Consider the following 20,748-nt stretch of genomic DNA (forward strand, 5'->3'; position numbering starts at 1 on the left):
GAACTAGCACTCCTGGAAGAAAGGCTACTACGGAGACATGGCTTAGCCACAGCCTGCGGGATGTTTCCAGACAGATTTTCACTCTGCAGCGGACTGTGCGCTGATATGAAACTGCCTGACAAATTAAAACTGTGTGCCGGACCGAGACTCGAGGTAAAGGTCCCGAGATCGAGTGTCAGTCCGGCATACAGTGTTAATCTGTCAGGCAGTTTCAAGAATTTTCTCGACAAACGGCTATTAACGGCCGGGTTGACAGTTTTGTAATCGAAATTAAGGAATGCGATCGGGCATAATTCATCAATGCCTGGACCTCCGGTTGTCTTTGGAATTAGATCGATTTTACCAACCTTGAAAGGGGCAGGAATCACCTCATTAACCAGTGACGTAATGGTATCACCTATAAGAGCCCAAAAATGTACGTAAAATTCCTTGGAAATACCATCAAGTCCTGGCAATTTTTGCGGTGGTGAACCAACAATAAGGCGATATATATCATCTCGAGTAAAATCGCTTAGGAATTCATTATTTAATGCAGGAGTAACCACGCAATCCACTAGACGATTAATGCATCAGAGAAAATCGTATCAGTAGCACGGACGCCATAAAGGTCGGTAAAGTAATTATAGATCCCTCTCGAAATATCACGTTGGGACGTCAGTCCGTGACCATCGGTGTGAGTGAGGGATTTGATACATGCGCTTCTTCGACACGCCCGCGATCATGTAAAGTGATATTGGGAAGTCAGTTCATTCTGTAGGAATGAGCATGATTGTGATCACACCCTAAGTCCTTTCATATGTTGTATTTTCAACTGAAAAAGCTTGGCCTTGACATGGTGGACTAGTGAACATCCAATCCACAGTGGAGATTGTCTGGTACCTTCACAAAATTGTCGGAAGACGAAACAATAAAATTCCTGGGTCTGCCGACAAGCCCTCGCCCTGTCAACGCCGTAATGCGTTAACGCTTTCCGGGGCAACGGCTTTGCATGCTCTGACCAACGTTCCATAAGACAAGGATAACAGTACTGGGAATGCAAGTTACAGGTCTAAACCTCGCGAACTATAATCTCGGGGGAAGCGTCCTCTAAGACAACTGTGTTCAACATCCAGGGGAGACGATACGGTTTTACTGGTTGCGGCACATGATATAATGTGACAGCTAGGGCACAATAATAGTGAAACAAGTAGGTATCACGTCTATCGGTAACAGATGCCAGATAAAGAATCGGACAGATAAAAATAATCGAGTCTGCTGCTGGAAGAAGCTGTAAAATGCGTATACCTGGAAAGAATTGGATAGTGACACATCCATGAATCACGTTTTTGCGAAGAGTGCATCAAATCATCTATTTTCTTGCTAAAATTAAAACTGGGATCTGATCCGCAGGACACTAAACACAAAAGAAGTTTCTGCGGAGTTTTACGAAATAAATAAACTATAACGTCTTTGTAAAAACGCATTCGGTCTGTGGAATGACCAGAACTTGAAGGAGCATAAAGAAGAATTAAACTAAGGTTACAAAAAGTGCAAGCTATCCATTGCCCATCCATTGGCCGTTATAAAGAACTTCGAAATCGGTCTGTGGTATTTCCTCTCTGTAAAATAACGCAGTACCAGTAGATCGTTTAGGAGCCACATTAAAGAAAGTAGAAAAGCTGGGAATAGAAAAATAATCAAATAACACCTATAGCAAAAATATTACGTCTTCACTTGAATCGTACATAAAGTGTAGCAAAGCCACAATTCTTAAGATCAGAACTAGTTCTGTTCACATTCATAGTAAGAAAGTTATAGGCCTGGATACGGTCGTGTATCACAGTCCGTGGCAGACTCAACAGATGAATCTGGATGTAAAGTGCTGGAGCATTTTCCTCCATCCTCTTTATGTTCCTTCTTTTTTCGCGACGCCGCACGTTCAGGCTGAAAACGCTGTTTATTGCAGGACAGGAAAGCGACTGCCGTATGGGGTAACGTTAGGTGGGGGGGGGGGGGGGAGGAGGGTGCGGGCGGTCCTGCTGAAATTTAGCATCTGGCACAGACGACACACCCCACTCCTCCACAGGTGGGCGGTGCGGCTCTTGGAAATCACTGGAAACGAAAACGGCCGGTATGTCTTTTACAGTACACTGGTACACTTGTGCCGATATGGGTCTCATCAGCAGCGGCCGGTGGCATGCTTTCCCCATCCGTAGGTTAAGAAGATACGTTTGACCATAGCGCCATTACAAAAACTGCTCCTCTAAAATTCCTCTTACTCTATATTTGACAATATGTTACACGTAAGTTCAAGGAAAAATACTGACCAGGTGATGTGACGAACGTAGCACTCATAGTGCTGGTAGGTAAACATCACATCAGAGCAAGCATAGTCGAAAACTGACAGCTGCGTCACTTCTCTGAGTTGATCATAGAGCGGCTCACAATCATTTCAGCAGTCAATAGTGGTTTCTAGTTATCACGGGAAGAGTGTTACAAAACATACTTTCATCCATTTTATTTGCATACCAGCATGCAATCTAAGAGAAAAGGCGTCATTTTAGTGCGATTTCCGGCTCATATTCAAAGCGAAATTAGCGCAGTTGTTCTGCAGTATTTACAGTGAGCAGTAGTGTATTAGCGTATGATAACCGGCCGCCACTGGCCAACATGATAACATGTTGGAATCATCTCCTGTGGAGCGCCGTGTCCTACAATGTCCTGCCACAGGTCGCCACCTATCTCCTTTTACTGTAATGGCAAACCTCCAACGTACACGTTTGGCTTGGGCGCCCAACACCTTGATGCCTACTTGTGGTTTCCCAGTTCATCAACCACTTTCCATAGATGCTCACGACAGTACCATATGGATAACCGTCCAGCTGCGCCATTCCCGAGATACTCATTCCCCGGCACCAGATAATATCCTTCTGCCCTTTGTGAAAATCGCTCGCCCGGGTTCCCGGGTTCGATTCCCGGCGGGGTCAGGGATTTTCTCTGCCTCGTGATGGCTGGGTGTTGTGTGATGTCCTTAGGTTAGTTAGGTTTAAGTAGTTCTAAGTTCTAGGGGACTGATGACCATAGATGTTAAGTCCCATAGTGCTCAGAGCCATTTTTTGAAAATCGCTTGTATTAGTGGATTTAACCCGTTGCGGACTGTGTCGTCACTAGAATGATTCCCCATTCGTCTCTGCTCTGCTTACATACTCAATGTGATCAAAAGTATCCGGACACCTGGCTGAAAATGACTTACAAGTTCGTGGTGCCCCCATCGGTAATACTGGAATTCAGTATGGTGTTGGCCCACCCTTAGCCATCATGACAGCTACCACTCTCGCAGGAATACGATAAATCAGGTGCTGGAAGGTTTCTTGGGGAATGGCAGCTCATTCTTCACGGAGTGCTGCACTGAGGAGAGGTACTGATGTCGGTCGGTGAGGCCTGGCACGAAGTCGGCGTTCCGAAACATCCCAAAGGTGTTCTATCGGATTCAGGTCAAGACGCTGTGCACGCCAGTCCATTACAGAGATGTTATTGTCGTGTAACCACTACGCCACAGGCCGTGCATTATGAACAGGTGTTCGATCGTGTTGACAGATGCAATCGCCATCCCCGAAATGCTCTTCAACAGTGGAAAGCAATAAGGTGCTTAAAACATCAATGTAGGCCTGTGCTGTCATAGTGCAACGCAAAACAACAAGGATTGCAAGCCCCCTCCATGGAAAACACGATCACACCATAACACCACCGCCTCCGAATTTTACTGTTGGCACTACACACGCTGCCCGATGACGTTCACCGAGCATTCGCCATACCCACACCCTATCATAGGATCACCAAATTGTGTACCGTGATTCGTCACTCCACACATCGTTTTTCCACGGTTCAATCATCCAATGTTTACGCTCCTTACACCAAGCGAGGCGTCGTTTGTCATTTACCGGCGTTATGTGTGCCTTATGAGCACCCGTTCGACCATGAAATCCAAGTTTTCTCACCTCTCGCCTAACTGTCATAGTACTTGCAGTGAATACTGATGCAGTTTGTAATTCCTGTGTGATCGTCTGGATAGATGTCTGCCTATTACACATTACGACACCCTTCAACTGTCGGCGCACTCTGTCAGTCAACAGATGAGGTCGGACTGTACGCTTTTGTGCTGTACGGGAACCTTCACGTTTCTACTTCATTATCACATCGGAAACAGTGGACCTAGGTATGTTTAGAAGCGTTGAAAACTCGCGTACAGACGTATGACGCAAGTGGCACCCAATCACCTGACCACGTTCGAAGTCCATGAGTTCCGCGGAGCGCCCCATTGTGCTCTCTCACGATGTCTAATGACTACTGAGGCCGCTGATATGGAGTACCTGGCAGTAGGTGGCAGCACAATTCATGTTGGTGTGTCGTCGACCATATTCGCCTGATGTAAGTCCAACGGAACCCGTCTGGGTCGCTACCGGGCGCCGTGACCGCGTACACAAATCAAGGGCCCGTTATTTACGCAAATTACATGACCTGCGCGTAGATTTTTAATGCCAAATACTTCCACAAACCTACTAATAAGCTATCGGATCCCTGATAAACAGAATCAGTGATGTATTTCTTTTCAAAGACGGACAAACAAGCTGTTAAGCAGGTGGTCATAATGGTTTGGCTCGTCAGTGTATATGTAATAAAACTACTTTCGGGAAAGTGACTCCTCTTGGCATATATTTTTCATTTTCCATATTTTTATTATTTTGTCCGGCCACAACAGTAATACAAGACCAACATACGTCCTTCTCCTGAGTCTGGCTGCAAATCAGCTGCAGCCAACACCAGAGATGGATTCTTTGCGCATTCTAGTAACTAAACTTGTCCTTTGCGTTACAATGTGGTACTACCGAGCTACATCTTGTGCGTTTTGTTTGCCTAGTTGCAGAGAGATGACATACACCATAGACAGCGACAAGACAACGAGCGTAGTGATTTCCTTCCACAACGAGGCCCGCTCGGCCCTCCTAAGGACTGTCGTCAGGTAAGTTACTGCTCTCCAACTTTAATACCAGCTTCGATGTCGAAATCTACATACAAATAATCCAGTTTTCTATCGAGTATCATTTTCACAGACCTCAGAGCACAAATAATTTCTTTCTGATAAGATTATTGTCCAATCCAAAAGGTCAAAACCTGCCCTTATTTTTACACAGGGAGAATACACCGAAAGCAACATATTGTCAAAATTTTAGTTGCTAAGACACACTGCAATTATTAGTTTAATAAATGTTGGAAATTGCCGATCACAGCTCACCGGGCGACTGGAGAACTATACAACGCTGCCGTAGTTGTAGCAAGCAGAGGATGCGCAACATGGTGGCCACATATCATTCGTTGACAACTCATCGGTAAACAGATAACAAGGCACAACGTGATCATAATTCGTAAAGCGAATTCCAGGTTCCTTTGATAGTTCCTCTAACACAACAGATGTTTCACAGTTACCATCCACTCGTTTCGCAACTCATTTAATATCCATAACAATTAGCAGTTGCTTTTGCGGTATCACTAAGTGTTAACAATAGAGATAAAACTTAATTTTCTTTGTGATTTCTTCATATATACTTGCACCTGTCTTTGTGCAGGTTCCAGAATTTTACAGTAACGTGGAATCCAATTAATGTTTTCACCCTTACAATGATCAAATGCAGAGGAACGGGGTATGCAGTCGAAATCATTTACTTCTGCTGAAGACCTACATGTGTGTTATTTATTAGTCAATTTCTTGGACATTCATTTGAATGATGTCGATATTTCATTAGAAATTGTGGAAACATTAGAAGAAACTCTGATTGTGGTTGACACGAAGATGTGCGAATTAAACTCCAGAACAAACATGGAGGCTGTATATCTTTTGGTTAAACGAGGGAGGGAGAAAACGCATAAACTTAGGCAGTGTGCAAAGCCAGTTTCGTTTCGTAAAATTTCAACGTGTGTTCTATAAATGGAAGAAAGATTTATGTGGAGTACGAAACATGCGCCAAAATGAAACTCATACAAGTATGAACAAAATATTATTCGAAAGGTTTAAAACTGCTCGCGAGATATCTATGAAACAACGGCCGCACGGTATTGCCGCGCGGACTCGGGCACCTTGTCACGGTTCGCGCGGCTGCCCCCATCGAAGGTTCGAGTCCTCCCTCGGGCATGGGTGTTTGTGTTGTCCTTAGCGTTGTGTAAGCTTAAGGGCCGATGACCTCAGCAGTTTGGTCCCATAGGACTTCCCATAACCATAACATTTCCAAATTGAGACTAAACGCTGGGCGCTCGGAATACCAGGTGATATGAACTTTACTGATTTGCAGTCTTTTTCGACCTGAAAATTATATGGAAAGGAAGTCGCAAAATTACGAAGTGTACCTCAAGTAAACCTCAAGAGCAGACGTCATTAATAGGTCATACTATAGAGAAATTCGTAGCTGATGTGAAAATGAAGCTTCTTATTATCCCCTAAAATGATGTACAAAGCCAATCAGTTACGTTTTGTGCAAGAACTACGTGCAAACCGCACTTTATCACTTCTAGTGAAAAAAAGACAATCACTTGCGCGGTCGATGAACGCTGTGACTTATTCTCATACAACAGTGCTAATGAGAAATATCATTGGGTTACTGTTTCCGCAGCTTTATATCTGTCTTCAGCAACATCAAGCCAAATTAGAACAAAATATTGGAAAACGAAAACTGATTACTTGCAAAAATCTTGTAATCGACGTATTAAAATCAGGAAAGACATAAAAGAGTAATTTTCAATGTTACATCTGAAAGTCTTCTTATATAAATGTAAATGTCGTGTGACTAGGGCCTCCCGTCGGGTAGACCGTTCGTCGAGTGCATGTCTTTCGATTTGACGCCACTTCGGCGACTTGTGCGTCGATGGGGATGAAATGACAATGATTAGAACAACACACCACCCACTCCCTGAGAGGAGAAAATCTCCGACCCAGCCGGGAACCGAACCCGGGCCCTTAGGATTGACATTCTGTAGCACTGACCACTCAACTACAGGAGGCGGACAGTCTTCTTATCGTTTCTATGAAATAATTCATTCTTTTTGTTGACCTCTTGATCTGAACATAATGATACCTGTGCCTTTAGGAGGACAACGAAAAGAAATTCATATTCCACCCGGAATTAATAATGTAATTCAACCTCTCGACAGAAAAAATTTTATGCAGCGTAAAGCATTTTTCAAAAAGATGTAGGAGAATATAATTTCGGATAGCTCTTTGCCATTTCAGGTTTATCAGCGGTACATTAATGCTTAACTTCAGTCATTTCTGCAGTGTCAGTTTGCATGACTAATTTGGTCAGGTATGCCCGGTACGCAGAACAAAACCAGAATCATTTCCTACCCAGTTCTAGTTCTATCTGAATAACGCTAGTAATTACTGTAGAGTTAATTCTTCTTTTATCAGGCATGTCTGGTGTAAGGAAAATGTTTGTTTTCGTCTTCCAAAAGAAACTTCGCATTTTTGTGACAACTACAGGAAATAAAAAAGAGACTGATTCGTCGTTATTATTCGAAAATTATCATTAGAACTGTGCCACAGGTATTGTTATAAAATGTTTTATGTCAATAAAATGAGGTCCCGCCTGATGGATGGTTCAAATGGCTCTGAGCACTATGGGACTTAACCTGTTGATATGAATTGCAAGTTTGCAAGTTACCCAAAAAATTGATTATTTGAGACATTTCTGGTATGGTTTAAGTGGTTAAAATTCGCGAGTGTGCTCTTTGGACTTAGCGCTACGCGGCGCTACGTTCTCTTATCACGGCTGCGTCTGCTTATCCGCCGATTCACGCACTAGGCAGGAAGCGCTGTACAAATCGCTGTTATAAGCGGTTTTTCGTACGGCAAAAATGAGTAATTTTAACATTTTTTTAAAAAAATACGTGCAGTGCGCCTTATCAGCTAAAATTTTGGCAGTGCGTTTCTTTCGTTGTATTCTTCCTGTGTGAAAAATTTCGGGGTAGGTTTCGACATGTTGGATTGGACCATGCCGTAGTGAGTCAAATGATTTACAATGAAGAGGCCGTCGGATTACAAAACCAGGTTTACGTGTCTGACAGTACTGACAAATATACTAATACATTCGTTTTGAAGATATTATTACCTAAGTATTTCATGTAACAACAAGTTTAGTATTGAGAAGGACAAGGGAGCTAGAATAAATATTACATACCGTTTTAAGGTAAACTGCTTGTGACAAGTTATTGTCTTCGAAAAGCAACCTTCTGGTATTTAGGAGACACTGCAGTATATAAAAGATTCAAACTTTTCTGAGCAACTACTAGAATTTAAAACACAAAAGCAACTTTAGCAAGTAATATGATACAGCAAGAAGAAATAGCTCTACGAAGAACTTAAGTGAAAGCTGGAATTGAAGCTTTTGGCGAGCTTCATTCGCTGTTCCCAGTTACTTTTTCGACCGCGAAACACTTTCCTCCAACTCTAACTTCCTACTTTCTCGTTTACCTTGAATTGCTGACAGTTTTCCTGTGAGCTACGATACTGGCAGTCATTAGGAGTAACCGTGTAGCTCCTTAAGCAGAACCTGAAAGCAGTGAATGTAATGTCATTTTCATAATTTCGCGGAATTATAATATTTCGTGTTTCGACATTACAGCTGAGTACCTCAGTTGACAAAAACAGCATAGAGACAAGGAGCGGCCCTGTAACGACATCCCGCGTCATTTCGCTGTCTCATTTTTTAAGAAGTTCTGTGTACTTCAAGGTTGTGAGCTCGAGGAGTTATTTAGGGAAGGTTTATCTGCGGAATGTAGTAGGATCGCTCCAGCACCAACTCCGCCAATGAGCTAGAAATAGTACTGCCATTTTGGATAATTTTGAAAGATAAATCATTTACTACACACAATTTTCTTCCTTCCGAACGTTAACTACCGCACAAGCTCAGTTGAATGGCTGTACGAGTAATTACGAAAAGAATCCCAGTTTCTTCCCCTCGTCTAAGACTAACAAATGGAAGCGTTTAGAAATTTCATATGCTGTCTCGTTCATCAGCTCTTTCGAATGTTATATTACTCTTCAAAAATGAGGTATGAGAGAAAGAGGGAACATCCATATACCCACTTGGAACATGTACTCATGAAATTGTTCTTATGATTACAATCTTATTCCGGTAACTGAAAAACGCTTTGGTTATACACCAATGGGCCAAAACATTGTAATCACAACCACCACGAGTCGCTAGGGTTACGGGCACCTGAACTTTGACGAATGACAGAATGTTATGGCTGGTGCCCGGGGACGAGGAACTCAGAAATAGAAAAGCAGGTCGGATGATCGCGTGTTACTGCCATCAGCATCTATGGAAAGTGACTGAAGGACGGTGAAACTAAGTGTTAGACGACAAATTATTGGACGTTTAGGCCCATCACAGAACGTGGAGGTGGGAGGCTTACCCGCTGTGTGAAGCAGGATAGGTGGCAATGTGTGTACATAGCTGGTGTAGGCAAAAGTATTTCGTACCACTCCACTCAGCGCACATTGTCGAAGATGGAGCTCCCCAGTAGACGACTCAAACGTGTTTCCTTTGTGACCTAACAGTACTGTCAATTACGATTTCAGCGGGCACGGTATCGTTGAGATTGGGCCGTGGATCAACGGAAAAGTGTCGCACGAATCACATTTATTGTTACACCGTGTCATTCGCTGTGTCCGGGTACGCCATCAGCCGGCTTCCAGAAACGCGCACCGCACAACGGTCGCAGGCCAATGGGCGCAGCATTTCGCTAAAGGGGGGCATTCACCTGGCTTTCCACGGGACATGCAGTAGTAATCAAAGACACCAAACAACTGTGAAGAACATGAACATTGCTGCGGACCACCTACGTCCCTTCGTGCTTGATCTCTTCCCGACTGCGATGGCACCTGAACAGCGGGATAACTGAACGTGTCACAAGGCCAGAATCGTGCCAAAGCTGTGTGAGGGGCACGATAGTAAACTGACGTTGATGTTCGGACCACCAGATTCGCCTGACCTGAACCCCGATAATACATCAGGGACGCTATCGGGTGCCATCTCTGCGGCCGCAAACCACAGGCCCGTAATTTAGGGGAACTGCATGAGCTGTACGTAAACATCCGGTGAGAGACACTTCTGGAAACCTATCAAGGGCTTGTCTAATCTCCAGTACGCAGAATCGCTGCTGTACTACGTTCGAAAGGTGAACCTGCGCACTACTAAGCAGGCGTTGGTAATATCATCTAGGAAACTCGGGTTTTCTGCCGACAATCCACGTCGCCCTTGCAGGGTATTTCGATCGCGTAACTCTCAGTCTTCATCGCGTGCTCTCTGAGGTTCCTTGAGGCCTCAGGGAGCACCTGATGAAGACTGCGAGTTACGCGATCCAATATCGTGATGATGATGTTTGATTTGTTGGGCGCTCAACTGCGCGGTCTCAGCGCCCGTACAAAGTCCCAGTTTTTACACAGTCCAGTGTGTACGCAGTACAATGTAGCCACTGTCACGAATGATGGTGATGATGATTAAATGATGGGGATAACACAAACACCCAGTCCCTGGGCAGAGAAAATACCCAACCCGGCCAGGAATCGAACCCGGGACACCGTGATCCAGAGGCAGCAACGCTAGCCACTAGACCACGATCAAATATTGTGGAGGTAGAAGCGGATTACCGGTAGAAAACGCAATTTTCCAAGATGGCAACGTCTCTCTGGGAAAGCCTGAAGAGCTACATGTACTGGTAACGTTTTGGCTCATCGGTGGAAATTACACCATCAAAGACACGAAATCCTCAGCGGCTGTTTTTGCAGCAGTGAAGCGTATATGTCCGAAGGAACTATGCATCGTATTTCTGAATAACACAGGCACTGCAATATCGTATCTATCCGCCTACACTGGGAAAGCGACTTCCAAGTAAAATGTCTCCCCTGTACGGGAATATACGTAATGGATGTACGAGTAGAGGATGTAGACAAATGGTTGACGACATATGGAAGTTTGGGTGTGGCGTCACTCGTGCTTGGATAGACACATGATAAGGCGACCGCTCTCGACGAGCGGGAAATCCGAGTTCAAGTCCCTGTCCCCCACAAATTTTCATTGTCATCATTCCATTATGCTGCTGATGGTTGTCCATGTTCGAAACTTCGAGTACATTTAATGTATTTCATAACGGCTGTAGTCACCGCGGTGCCTCTTCCTTCGGACATGCATGCATCGTATTTCTGAATAACACAGGCAATGCAGTATCCTAATAATCAGTTTGCTTCAGTGTTACACGCAACAGCGCTATCTTCTACCACGAATTTCTACTGCAGACAGGCTTTACGCATGGACTCAATGGGACTGTTTAATGGAGAAGGATAGAACTGAAGAGCATATTTTTGTGATATCTTTTGCAGTGGCTAACGTAAGGCAAAAGGACGGAAGATTAGGTTTTAACGTACCGTCGATGACGAGGTTATCAGAGACGGAAGGACTAATGTGACGCCAAATAAAGATGCATTTCTCAATATATCAGGTGCAACAAGAAATATTGGTGCAGTAGTAACAAACCTGAAATATTTCGTGGTGGAATGCTAGATAGAATATCTATGAGCTACCATAATATTTTATGGCGGATAGGTAGTTGGACTCTGGATAGATTGGAAAGGAATCTACCCGAAGTTGCTGAAATGTGGATACAGAGAAAAATGACAAAAACAAGCTGTTTGGGAAGAAGACCCAACGCGAAAGTCTTAAGGGAAGTCAACGAATAGAGAAGATTATTAAGTTAGATGGAAAAGAAAAAAATAACGTTCATTGGACGTGCTATCAGAGATATCATTTTCATCATTAACGTTCTTGAAAGGAAAGTGCTGGGAAAGAAAAAGTATGGACCCGTTTGCCACCTAGACACTGAAGAAACGGTGATGTTTCGAAAACGGTTCCAGACAGTAGTTAGGTAGTTAGTTTCGTGTTTCATGGATAATGTGCACGATAAGTCGTAATGGTATGGAAAGTGTCAATTTACATTCACATCGAAAATTAGTTTGTGTATATGGCTACATGCTGAATATTTGTAAGCTTTCTTTTTTAAAAAATATATGTGCAGATGTGAGTTAGTAATTCTTTCTCACCATCTGAGAGGTGGCATGAGCCCCCTCTCATATTTCTATCTTTGAGTAATTCGATTTTCCTCTCTAATTGCATGCGGTGAAAAGTCGCTATTCCTTCACACGCAGACTTCCCACGCAGCGTCTCTCGTCACCCGGGTGCTCCGGTGACAGGCGGGTTCTGCTGGTCTTGAAAGGATTAAGCCGACGGGTGTGAGAGAGTCGAGTGGATGCTTTCCAGACGCCAACATTGTCATAAGAGCGGCGGCGACAAGCCCACAGGGGCCTGACGGAGCGGCTGGGCTAGAGATTCCGTTACTTCGCAGAAACTTACTAAAAACACTTTCTAGCGGGCTACCAGCGAGGCTTGGGAATGACTTGTGTTCCCAGGCTGTCTTGGCGGGCAAAATGCCCACATTTTCTGCAAAATCATAACTGTGATTCGCTTGCTTAGGGAATAGCTCCGTGACGTAGCAAAATCGGCGCAGAAATTGGCGCCAAGTATCTCCATTGGTGGGATAGTACTGCGTCAGCAATAGAGGGGAATTTTCCGCCGGTTTTCGAGTTGCTGATTGGCACGTTTAACCACGACCACTGTCGTGGGGGCGGCAATGTTCTGTGTTCGGCTTGTACGGGTGCTCCTGAGAGAGTCGGCTCTCCCCTTTCGGTCGGATTAGGTTACAAGACTGAGCTCTCGCTGCTCTGGACAGCCTGTCTTCCGTTGGCTGTCTAGTATACTTTCATTTAATTCTAACTGTTTGACGAAGTTGCTGAAGTTTCGACTTCAACATAACTTTCCGAGTACAGTTGGCAATTGAGCGTTCTGCGTACAAGTGGCCTATGTTGTCCGTCTTGAGCAGTTTCTTCCAATGAATCTGAGCCTGACATTTGCTTTTCCTACAGCTAGTCTATGTGGTCGTTGTTAGTTCGCTTTGAACAGTTACTCCTACGTATTTTACAATTGGTACTGTTTCCAGTCAGTTACTGAGAACAGCGTAATTGGCCAGCTCGCCTGTTTATGAGTACAACGGGTTGGTTCAAATGGCTCTGAGCACTATGGGACTTAACATCTAAGGTCATCAGTCCCCTAGAACTTAGAACTTCTTAAACCTGGCTAATCTAAAGACATCACACACATCCATGCCCGAGGCAGGATTCTAACCTGCGACCGTAGCAATCGCGCGGTTCCAGACTGAAGCGCCTAGAACCGCTCGGCCACCGCGGCCGGCTGAGTACACCGCTATATTTGTTCACGTTGATCATCGACTGCCACTCAGTGTACCAGTTATCGATCCTCCGCAAGTCGTCCTGTATTTCGCTAAAGTTTCCTGGAGCTGCAGCTTCAGCATTGTTCGCATGGAGCTTCCAGCATTATCCATTACATCCTTTACATATACTGTAAACAGTTGCGGCCCTATAACGTCCTCGAAATTACTTTTACATCTGTCCACTTCATCCCATTAACAACCACGTGTTGAGTTCTGTCTGCTTAAAAGTCCTGGAACCAGTAGTTGGAAATCTGGTCCGAAACTTGATAAGTTTGTATTTTTTTTAACGAAGCGAAAGTATGGAACGTATTCACGGACAAAGAGAGCAAAGTTTCCCAAGATCTCTGTTTGTGGATCCATATTGATTCCTACAGAGGAGATTATCGTTCTCCAAAAATATACGTGAGTATGTAGTGTGTTCCATAACCAGGGCAGGTTTTAAGGTCAAGCGACGAAAGCCGCCTCTTGGGGTGGCACACTGGAAAGGGAAACAACTGTAAGATTTCTGCAGAAGAAGTATCACAACTAGTAGGGCCCACTTGGAGCGCCAAACAGAAACGGGCGCCAGGCGTGCAAGCGTAAAATGTGTATATAGTGCGTATCACAGTTGTGAAAACTGACGCAGGTCACAGTGTACGAGAGAGAAAAAAAGAGGGGGGGGGGCGCCAAATGATAGGTCGCTTGTGCGGAGAAATGATCTCGAATCTATCGCGTCCATAACTCTATAACAGATTGACGACAGCAATAAAGGTCTATAATTATGTGAATCTGCCCTGTGACCCCCCCCCCCTTGATAACGGGTACAGCCTGCGCATTTTTGCAGTCGTGTGTTACTCCAGCGACCTACGATAAACTTCTGATACAGTGTTAGCAGTTGTTTTCGCGTCATCTTTAAAGAATCATACAAGAAGCTCATCAGGGCCACAGATATTTCCTCTGGCCACAATTACAGATAATTTTCTCTTCCACGATATCTGAATATCTGCAATCTCGGCTTTCCTGCAGTGACTGAAAGGAGGAATTGTAGTGAAGCAATTGCAGAAGACTGAATTCAATATTTCGGCCACAAGACAGTGTAGCCGCTAGATAACCTGAAGTAAATTAAGAGCGACGTAGTATCTCCACTGGGTGTACCGAGTGGTGGCTATGTTGACACTAATTCAAGATCAGTGGAAAACTTCAAAAGCCTCTCACTTCGTTTAAATAAGCACAGCAGGCAAAAAAGTAACCACCCCCAGTAGTCATCAAGTTAATACCGTATACCATTACCTTTAGCCGTGATAGTGGCCGCAATTTCGCCGGGAAGGGAGTCCTCAAATTTCTTCGTGTACAGTTTAGTATTGGAGGGCAGCGTGGAGCGTAAAAATCATAGAGGGAGACCAAGAGATGAATACACTAAGCAGATTCAGAAGGATGTAGGTTGCAGTAGGTACTGGGAGATGAAGAAGCTTGCACAGGATAGAGTAGCATGGAGAGCTGCATCAAACCAGTCTCAGGACTGAAGACCAAAACAACAACATGCCACATCAAGCTGAAGGCACTCACTGATGATTACATTCCGCAAAGCTGCCAGACTGCGGGACGTCGATTGCTATGTTTCTCCCGATTTTCCAAATAGACTCACGTATTCACTGTCTAGTAGCATTGGATGACTTAGCAGGCCGGTCGATGTGCGATATGGCACCTAAGTACTCGTCAAACCGGCAACCAATGTGTGAAACCCTGTGAACACGGGTGTTGTCATCTTGAAAGACAGAAATGTCCACGACATAGTCATTATGAAAATGCGGAAGCAAGGACAACATCTGGTTATCGAGAATGTTGAAGCCAGCCGGTGTGAACGAGCGGTTCTAGGCGCTACAGTCTGGAACCGCGCGACCGCTACGGTCGCAGGTTCGAATCCTGCCTCGGGCATGGATGTGTGTGATGTCCTTAGGTTAGTTAGGTTTAAGTAGTTCTAAGTTCTAGAGGACTGATGATCTCAGAAGTTAAGTCCCATAGCGCTCAGAGCCATTTTTGAGAATGTTGAAATCAACATCCTGGTCCATATTCACTGTGACTTGGATGAGTGGGCCCAAGTCATGGTACGGAAAACACCCTAAAACGTGACGGAACCACCTGCGGTCTGAACTACAGCCTCCACACACTGCTAGTTAAACCCGTCGTAGGGCCTTCGATGCACGCGGAAGCTTGTATCATTCGGAAAAGAGATAAAATTACAATTATTCGGACCACACAACTTGCCTGCACTCACCTATCGTCAAGTTTGTGTTTTTTGGCCCATTGAAGGCGCGGACCTTCATATATCGCTGTGAGCAACGGCCTTTTGCGAGGAACCCTGTTCCAGTTGTCTACTGCATGCACTTCCTTTCGTAACATTCTTTCGGGAACTGATTGAGATGGACATGTATTCATTGAGAACAGCAATTACTGTTGGGTTAGGTACGGATTGTCACTAGTCACCAATCCCTGTCGCTTAGAATCTCTTCACGACCTCTGTTCCTACGCCGTACACACGTTGGACAGCTCGCGTTAATAAATCAACAAATCTGGCGACGTAATTCATGGTGTTGCCATGGGCACATACAAACTTCATGGCTGCTGTCACGTCTCAATGTCAGGTCATCTTACTTCGCTGATTACACACAGCTGACTGGCACATACACACGACTTCACTGATAAGACTTACGTCGGGGTTGTAGGGTCACATCACCGCCTACTAGCAGTTATGAACCACCTACAGCCCTCCAAAGCGTTCTGCCGCCTCTTTGCGAGGGTGACAGGTATTTTGTTTATCTGTGGGCCAAACTACAAAGCGACACGATGTGAGAGTAACGCGTAAAATCAACAAAAGGGAAACTGAATGGAAGGCACATTTGTCGGGATAGTATTGTGGATCTCCACTGACGAGTCAAAACGTTACGACCACCTGCCTAATAGCCAGTTGGTACACCTTTTGGACGCACTACAGCAGCGAATATGCGTGATACGGATTCAAAAAGTCCTCGGTAGGTTTCGGAAGGTATGTGGCAACAAATGTCTACGCAAAGGTCACGTAGTTCCCATAAATTACGGTCTGGTGGTTTTTTGACGCTTAGCTGGTGCCCGATGGCGTCCCAGACGTGTTCTATTCGATCCATGTTGGACGAATTTTTTCTCCATAATGACAACATGACTTGACTACCATGCTCCTCAAACTACTATAGCACGATTCTGTCGTTCTGACACGGACAGTTATCCTGCTGCTCCGATGTCATCGCCGTCGGGGACGACATCGAGCACGAAACGACGCAGGTGGACAGAAATAATGTTCACGTAGTCTACAGATGTCTTCCATTACTATCACAGGCCCCCCATAGTATGACACTGCCCCCAGCGTTGTGCGTCCGTCATACCGTGCGTGTTTCAAGTAGCTGTTCTCCTAGATGACAGCGAATCCATACACTACTAGCAACCTGGTTTAACAACACATATGATTCCTCCGACCAGGCGCCACGTTTCCATTGATCCACGGACCAGTCTCGAGGATTCTGTGCCCACTGCAAACGTAAGTGACGTTGTCGTCGGATCATCCTAAGAACAGATCGTCGCCGTACATAGCGGGCAAGCCTCCGTTGAGGCGTGGACGTCCTACGACTTACCGCCTACTCGTGTTTTCTCTGGCCTTCATCCAATTTCCATAGAGAATATACACACATCAAAAAAAGTTTTGCATCACACCGGTTCCCATAACTCCAGAAGACAGATGTTGACTATGGCTATTGTATCACAGACATAGTCCCTTTGACTGTTCAGAGATGTCACTAAACCCGCCCAAAGATGTAAACAACCATGCGTGAGCAGCGCCTTTTAGATGGAGGGGGTCCGACAGCCGATCAGTTCCAGTCATTCCACCAGGAAGAAGGTACACGGCTCGTGGTGTCTGTAGTTCAACCATGCCTAGACGGTCAATACCGCAGTTCGATCGCGCCCGCATTGTTACTTTGTGCCAGGAAGGGCTCGCAACAAGGGAAGTGTCCAGGCGTCTCGGAGTGAACCAAAGCTATGTTGTTTGGACATGGAGGAGATACAGAGAGATAGGAACTGTCGATGACATGCCTCGCTCAGGCCGCCCAAGAGCTACTACTGCAGTGGATGACAGCTACCTACGGATTATGGCTCGGAGGAACCCTGACAGCAACGCCACCATGTTGAATAATGCTTTTCGTGCAGCCACAGGACGTCGTGTTACGACTCAAACTGTGCGCAATAGGCTGCATGATGCGCAACTTCACTCCCGCGTGCACGGCGAGGTCCATCTTTGCAACCACGACACCGTCCAGCACGGTACAGATGGGCCCAATAACATGCCGAATGGACCGCTCAGGAGAGTCATCACATTCTCTTCACCGATGAGTGTCGCATATGCCTTCAACCGGACAATCGTCGGGGACGTGTTTGGAGGCAATCCGGTCAGGCTGAGCGCCTTAGACACACTGTCCAACGAGTGCAGCAAGATAGACGTTCCCTGCTGTTTTGGGGTGCCATTATGTGGCGCCGACGTACGCCGCTGGTAATCATGGAAGTTGCCGTAACGGCTGTACGATACGTGAATGCCATCCTGCGACCGATAGTGCAACCATATCGGCAGCATATTGGCGAGGCATTCGTCTTCATGGACGACAATTTGCGCCCCCATCGTGCACATCTTGTGAATGACTTCCTGCAGGGTAACGACATTGCTCGACTAGAGTGGCCAGCATTTTCTCCAGACATGAACCCTATCGAACATGCCTAGGATAGATTGAAAAGGGCTGTTTATGGACGACGTGACCCTCCAACCACCCTGAGCGATATACGCCGAATCGCCGTTGAGGAGTGGGACAATCTGGACCAACAGTGCCTTGATGAAGTTGTGGATAGTATGCCACGACGAATACAGGCATGCATCAATGCAAGCGAACGTGCTACTGGATATTAGAGGCACCGGTGAGTACAGCAATCTGGACCACCACCTCTGAAAGTCTCGCTGTATGGTGGTACAACATGCAAGGTGTGGTTTTCATGAGCAATAAAAAAGGGCGGAAACGATGTTTGTGTTGATCTCTATTCCAATTTTCTGTACAGGTTCCGGAAATCTCGGAACCGGGGTGATGCAAAACTTTTTTTGATGTGTGTATTTTGGTTAAATGGCAGAATCGGTAGTAAATATTCAAATCCTTTACTTTGCTGATCGATTTCGGTCACCGTGTGACCATCTTCAGTGCTAAAAATACATAAGAACCATCAGACATGATCTTAACACAAAAGTGGCCTTATTCATAACCGCCATTGTCATATGGGAGATTATTGTATTTTTGTTAATTTTTTTATTACTTTTTGTAAATACTTGTTAAGAACATATGCTGATAATGTCATTCATTAGGTTGGTCAAGTCTTAGAGTATGATAAAAGAGGGAGTGAAGTCCCACTGTAAAGTGTTAATGTTTTTACGTTTAATCGATGTTTCTGGAAACGTCGATTAAATGTAAAAAGGCTGTTTCTGATGTTAACTTCTCTGTATTTGTGTTTAAAAAACTATTATGTGTTTTTAATTTGGGTATATTCCTATAAAATTTTATCTTGTACTTTGTGTCAGACGGGGTAACTTTATTGTATTTTTTTTCTTTTTATTGTGGCTGTACTGCGCTTAAAAAGTCGTCATGTTATTTTAAAGGTTATGTTTTATTTAACCTTTGGTTTTTCTGTTGATGGTATTTGTTGTTTTTGATGTCTTCGTGGTCTACAAAATGGTTCAAATGGCTTTGAGTACTATGGGACTTAACATCTATGGTCATCAGTCCCCTAGAACTTAGAACTACTTAAACCTAACTAACCTAAGGACAGCACACAACACCCAGCCATCACGAGGCTCGTGGTCTACACTTTGTAATATAGAGGGCACTATGATGCTTGTTTTGCAATACTGAGCTTAGTTAGTTGGCTGTGTAAACTACACGCTCACCGTACGTTGGATCGGCAACTGCTAAGGTTATGAGATAGGCCCCTCTGTTAATTTAAAAATTATTGTATGCAGTAAAAGTGAAGGTATCTGTTGGGAGTAGTCATCGTGGTACATGTCACAACTCATAGAAAATTTTGTGCTATTATGATATGAGCGTACAACATTCGAATAATTTGGTACTACGAGAATCTGTATATAAACGTAGGCTTCCGCGGCCATTGCACGTTCAGTAAATTTTTTCTGGGTTTGTGACCACATTGGCAATATCTAAAACTACCGACGTCTCGGTCCCTGTTGCAAGTGACCTTCTTCAGGGTGTTTTTGTTTACTGCTGAATGAGAAAACTTTGTTTCTTATATACCTGCAGACGTGGCTTTTATCTAATTCTGATAGACTGTTAAGGATGAAGGGAAGGGATGTTAGAAGTCTTTATTGGTATTTTTATTATTTCTTTTCATTGGTGGAAACCTGACGTTTTAATTGGTGTTTGCATTACTGCAAAGAAATAATAAAAACACCAATAAAGACTTCTAACATCCCATCCCTTCATCCTTAACAGTCTATCAGAATTAGGTAATAGCCACTTCTACAGGTATATAAGAAACATCCAGCAGTAAACAAAAACATCCCGAAGAAACTTGCAACAGGAACCAAAACTTCGTTAGTTTAGCGTATTGACATTGCGGTCACAAGCACAGAAAAAATTTATTGAATGAGTATCTGTACATTTGCATATGTTTTATGTTTCTGAAGTTTTTTGATGGTGGTTATAAACAGGACCACATATTTTGTTAAGATCCTCATGTCTGATGGTCCCTGAAGATGGTCACACAGTGACCAAAACCTATCTGTAAAATAAAGACTTTCGATATTTATAACCCATCATACCATTTATTCAATATATATTGGCAATAATACGATCGTGGTGCACACGATTCGCCGGCCGTTGTGGCCGAGTGGTTCTAGGCGCTTCAGTCCGGAACCGCGCTGCTGCTACGGTCGCAGGTTCGAATCCTGCCTCGGGCATGGATGTGTGTGATGTCCTTAGGTTAGTTAGGTTTAAGTAGTTCTAAGTTCTAGGGGACTGATGACCTCAGATGTTAAGTCCCATAGTGCTCAGAGCCTTTTTTTTTTTTTTTTTTTTTTTTTTTTTGCACACGGTTCCCAATGGAATTAGACATCAGGATTCCCATAGATGTGCACTATGAGCACGCCAACAAACGTTCGGCTTCGGCGTTTCCGACGAATTCGATTCCAGACAGTGGGAATAACAATCTGCTCTTTGTGAAAGCCACTAACGTTGGTGGATTTCCCCATTTGCGGTCCGTATTGCGGTTGATGTTTGCTCCGCTTGTACGCTTCCCTTACCGGGCCACGTACCAGCAACGCCTCGA

General features: G+C 44.6%; 1 protein-coding gene across 2 annotated transcripts in view; it reads left to right on the forward strand.

Moving 5' to 3' along the window:
- The window catches only part of LOC124721571 (polypeptide N-acetylgalactosaminyltransferase 16-like), a 555,752-nt gene that overhangs the window by 431,040 nt on the left and 103,964 nt on the right, over window positions 1-20,748 (forward strand). For both annotated transcript variants that reach the window (XM_047246612.1, XM_047246611.1), the window contains exon 3: window positions 4,898-4,999. In XM_047246612.1, the coding sequence (XP_047102568.1) occupies window positions 4,898-4,999 (102 nt within the window). The remainder of the gene's footprint in view (window positions 1-4,897; window positions 5,000-20,748) is intronic.

Source organism: Schistocerca piceifrons, chromosome X (assembly GCF_021461385.2).
Source record: "Schistocerca piceifrons isolate TAMUIC-IGC-003096 chromosome X, iqSchPice1.1, whole genome shotgun sequence".
Lineage (NCBI taxonomy): Eukaryota > Metazoa > Arthropoda > Insecta > Orthoptera > Acrididae > Schistocerca > Schistocerca piceifrons.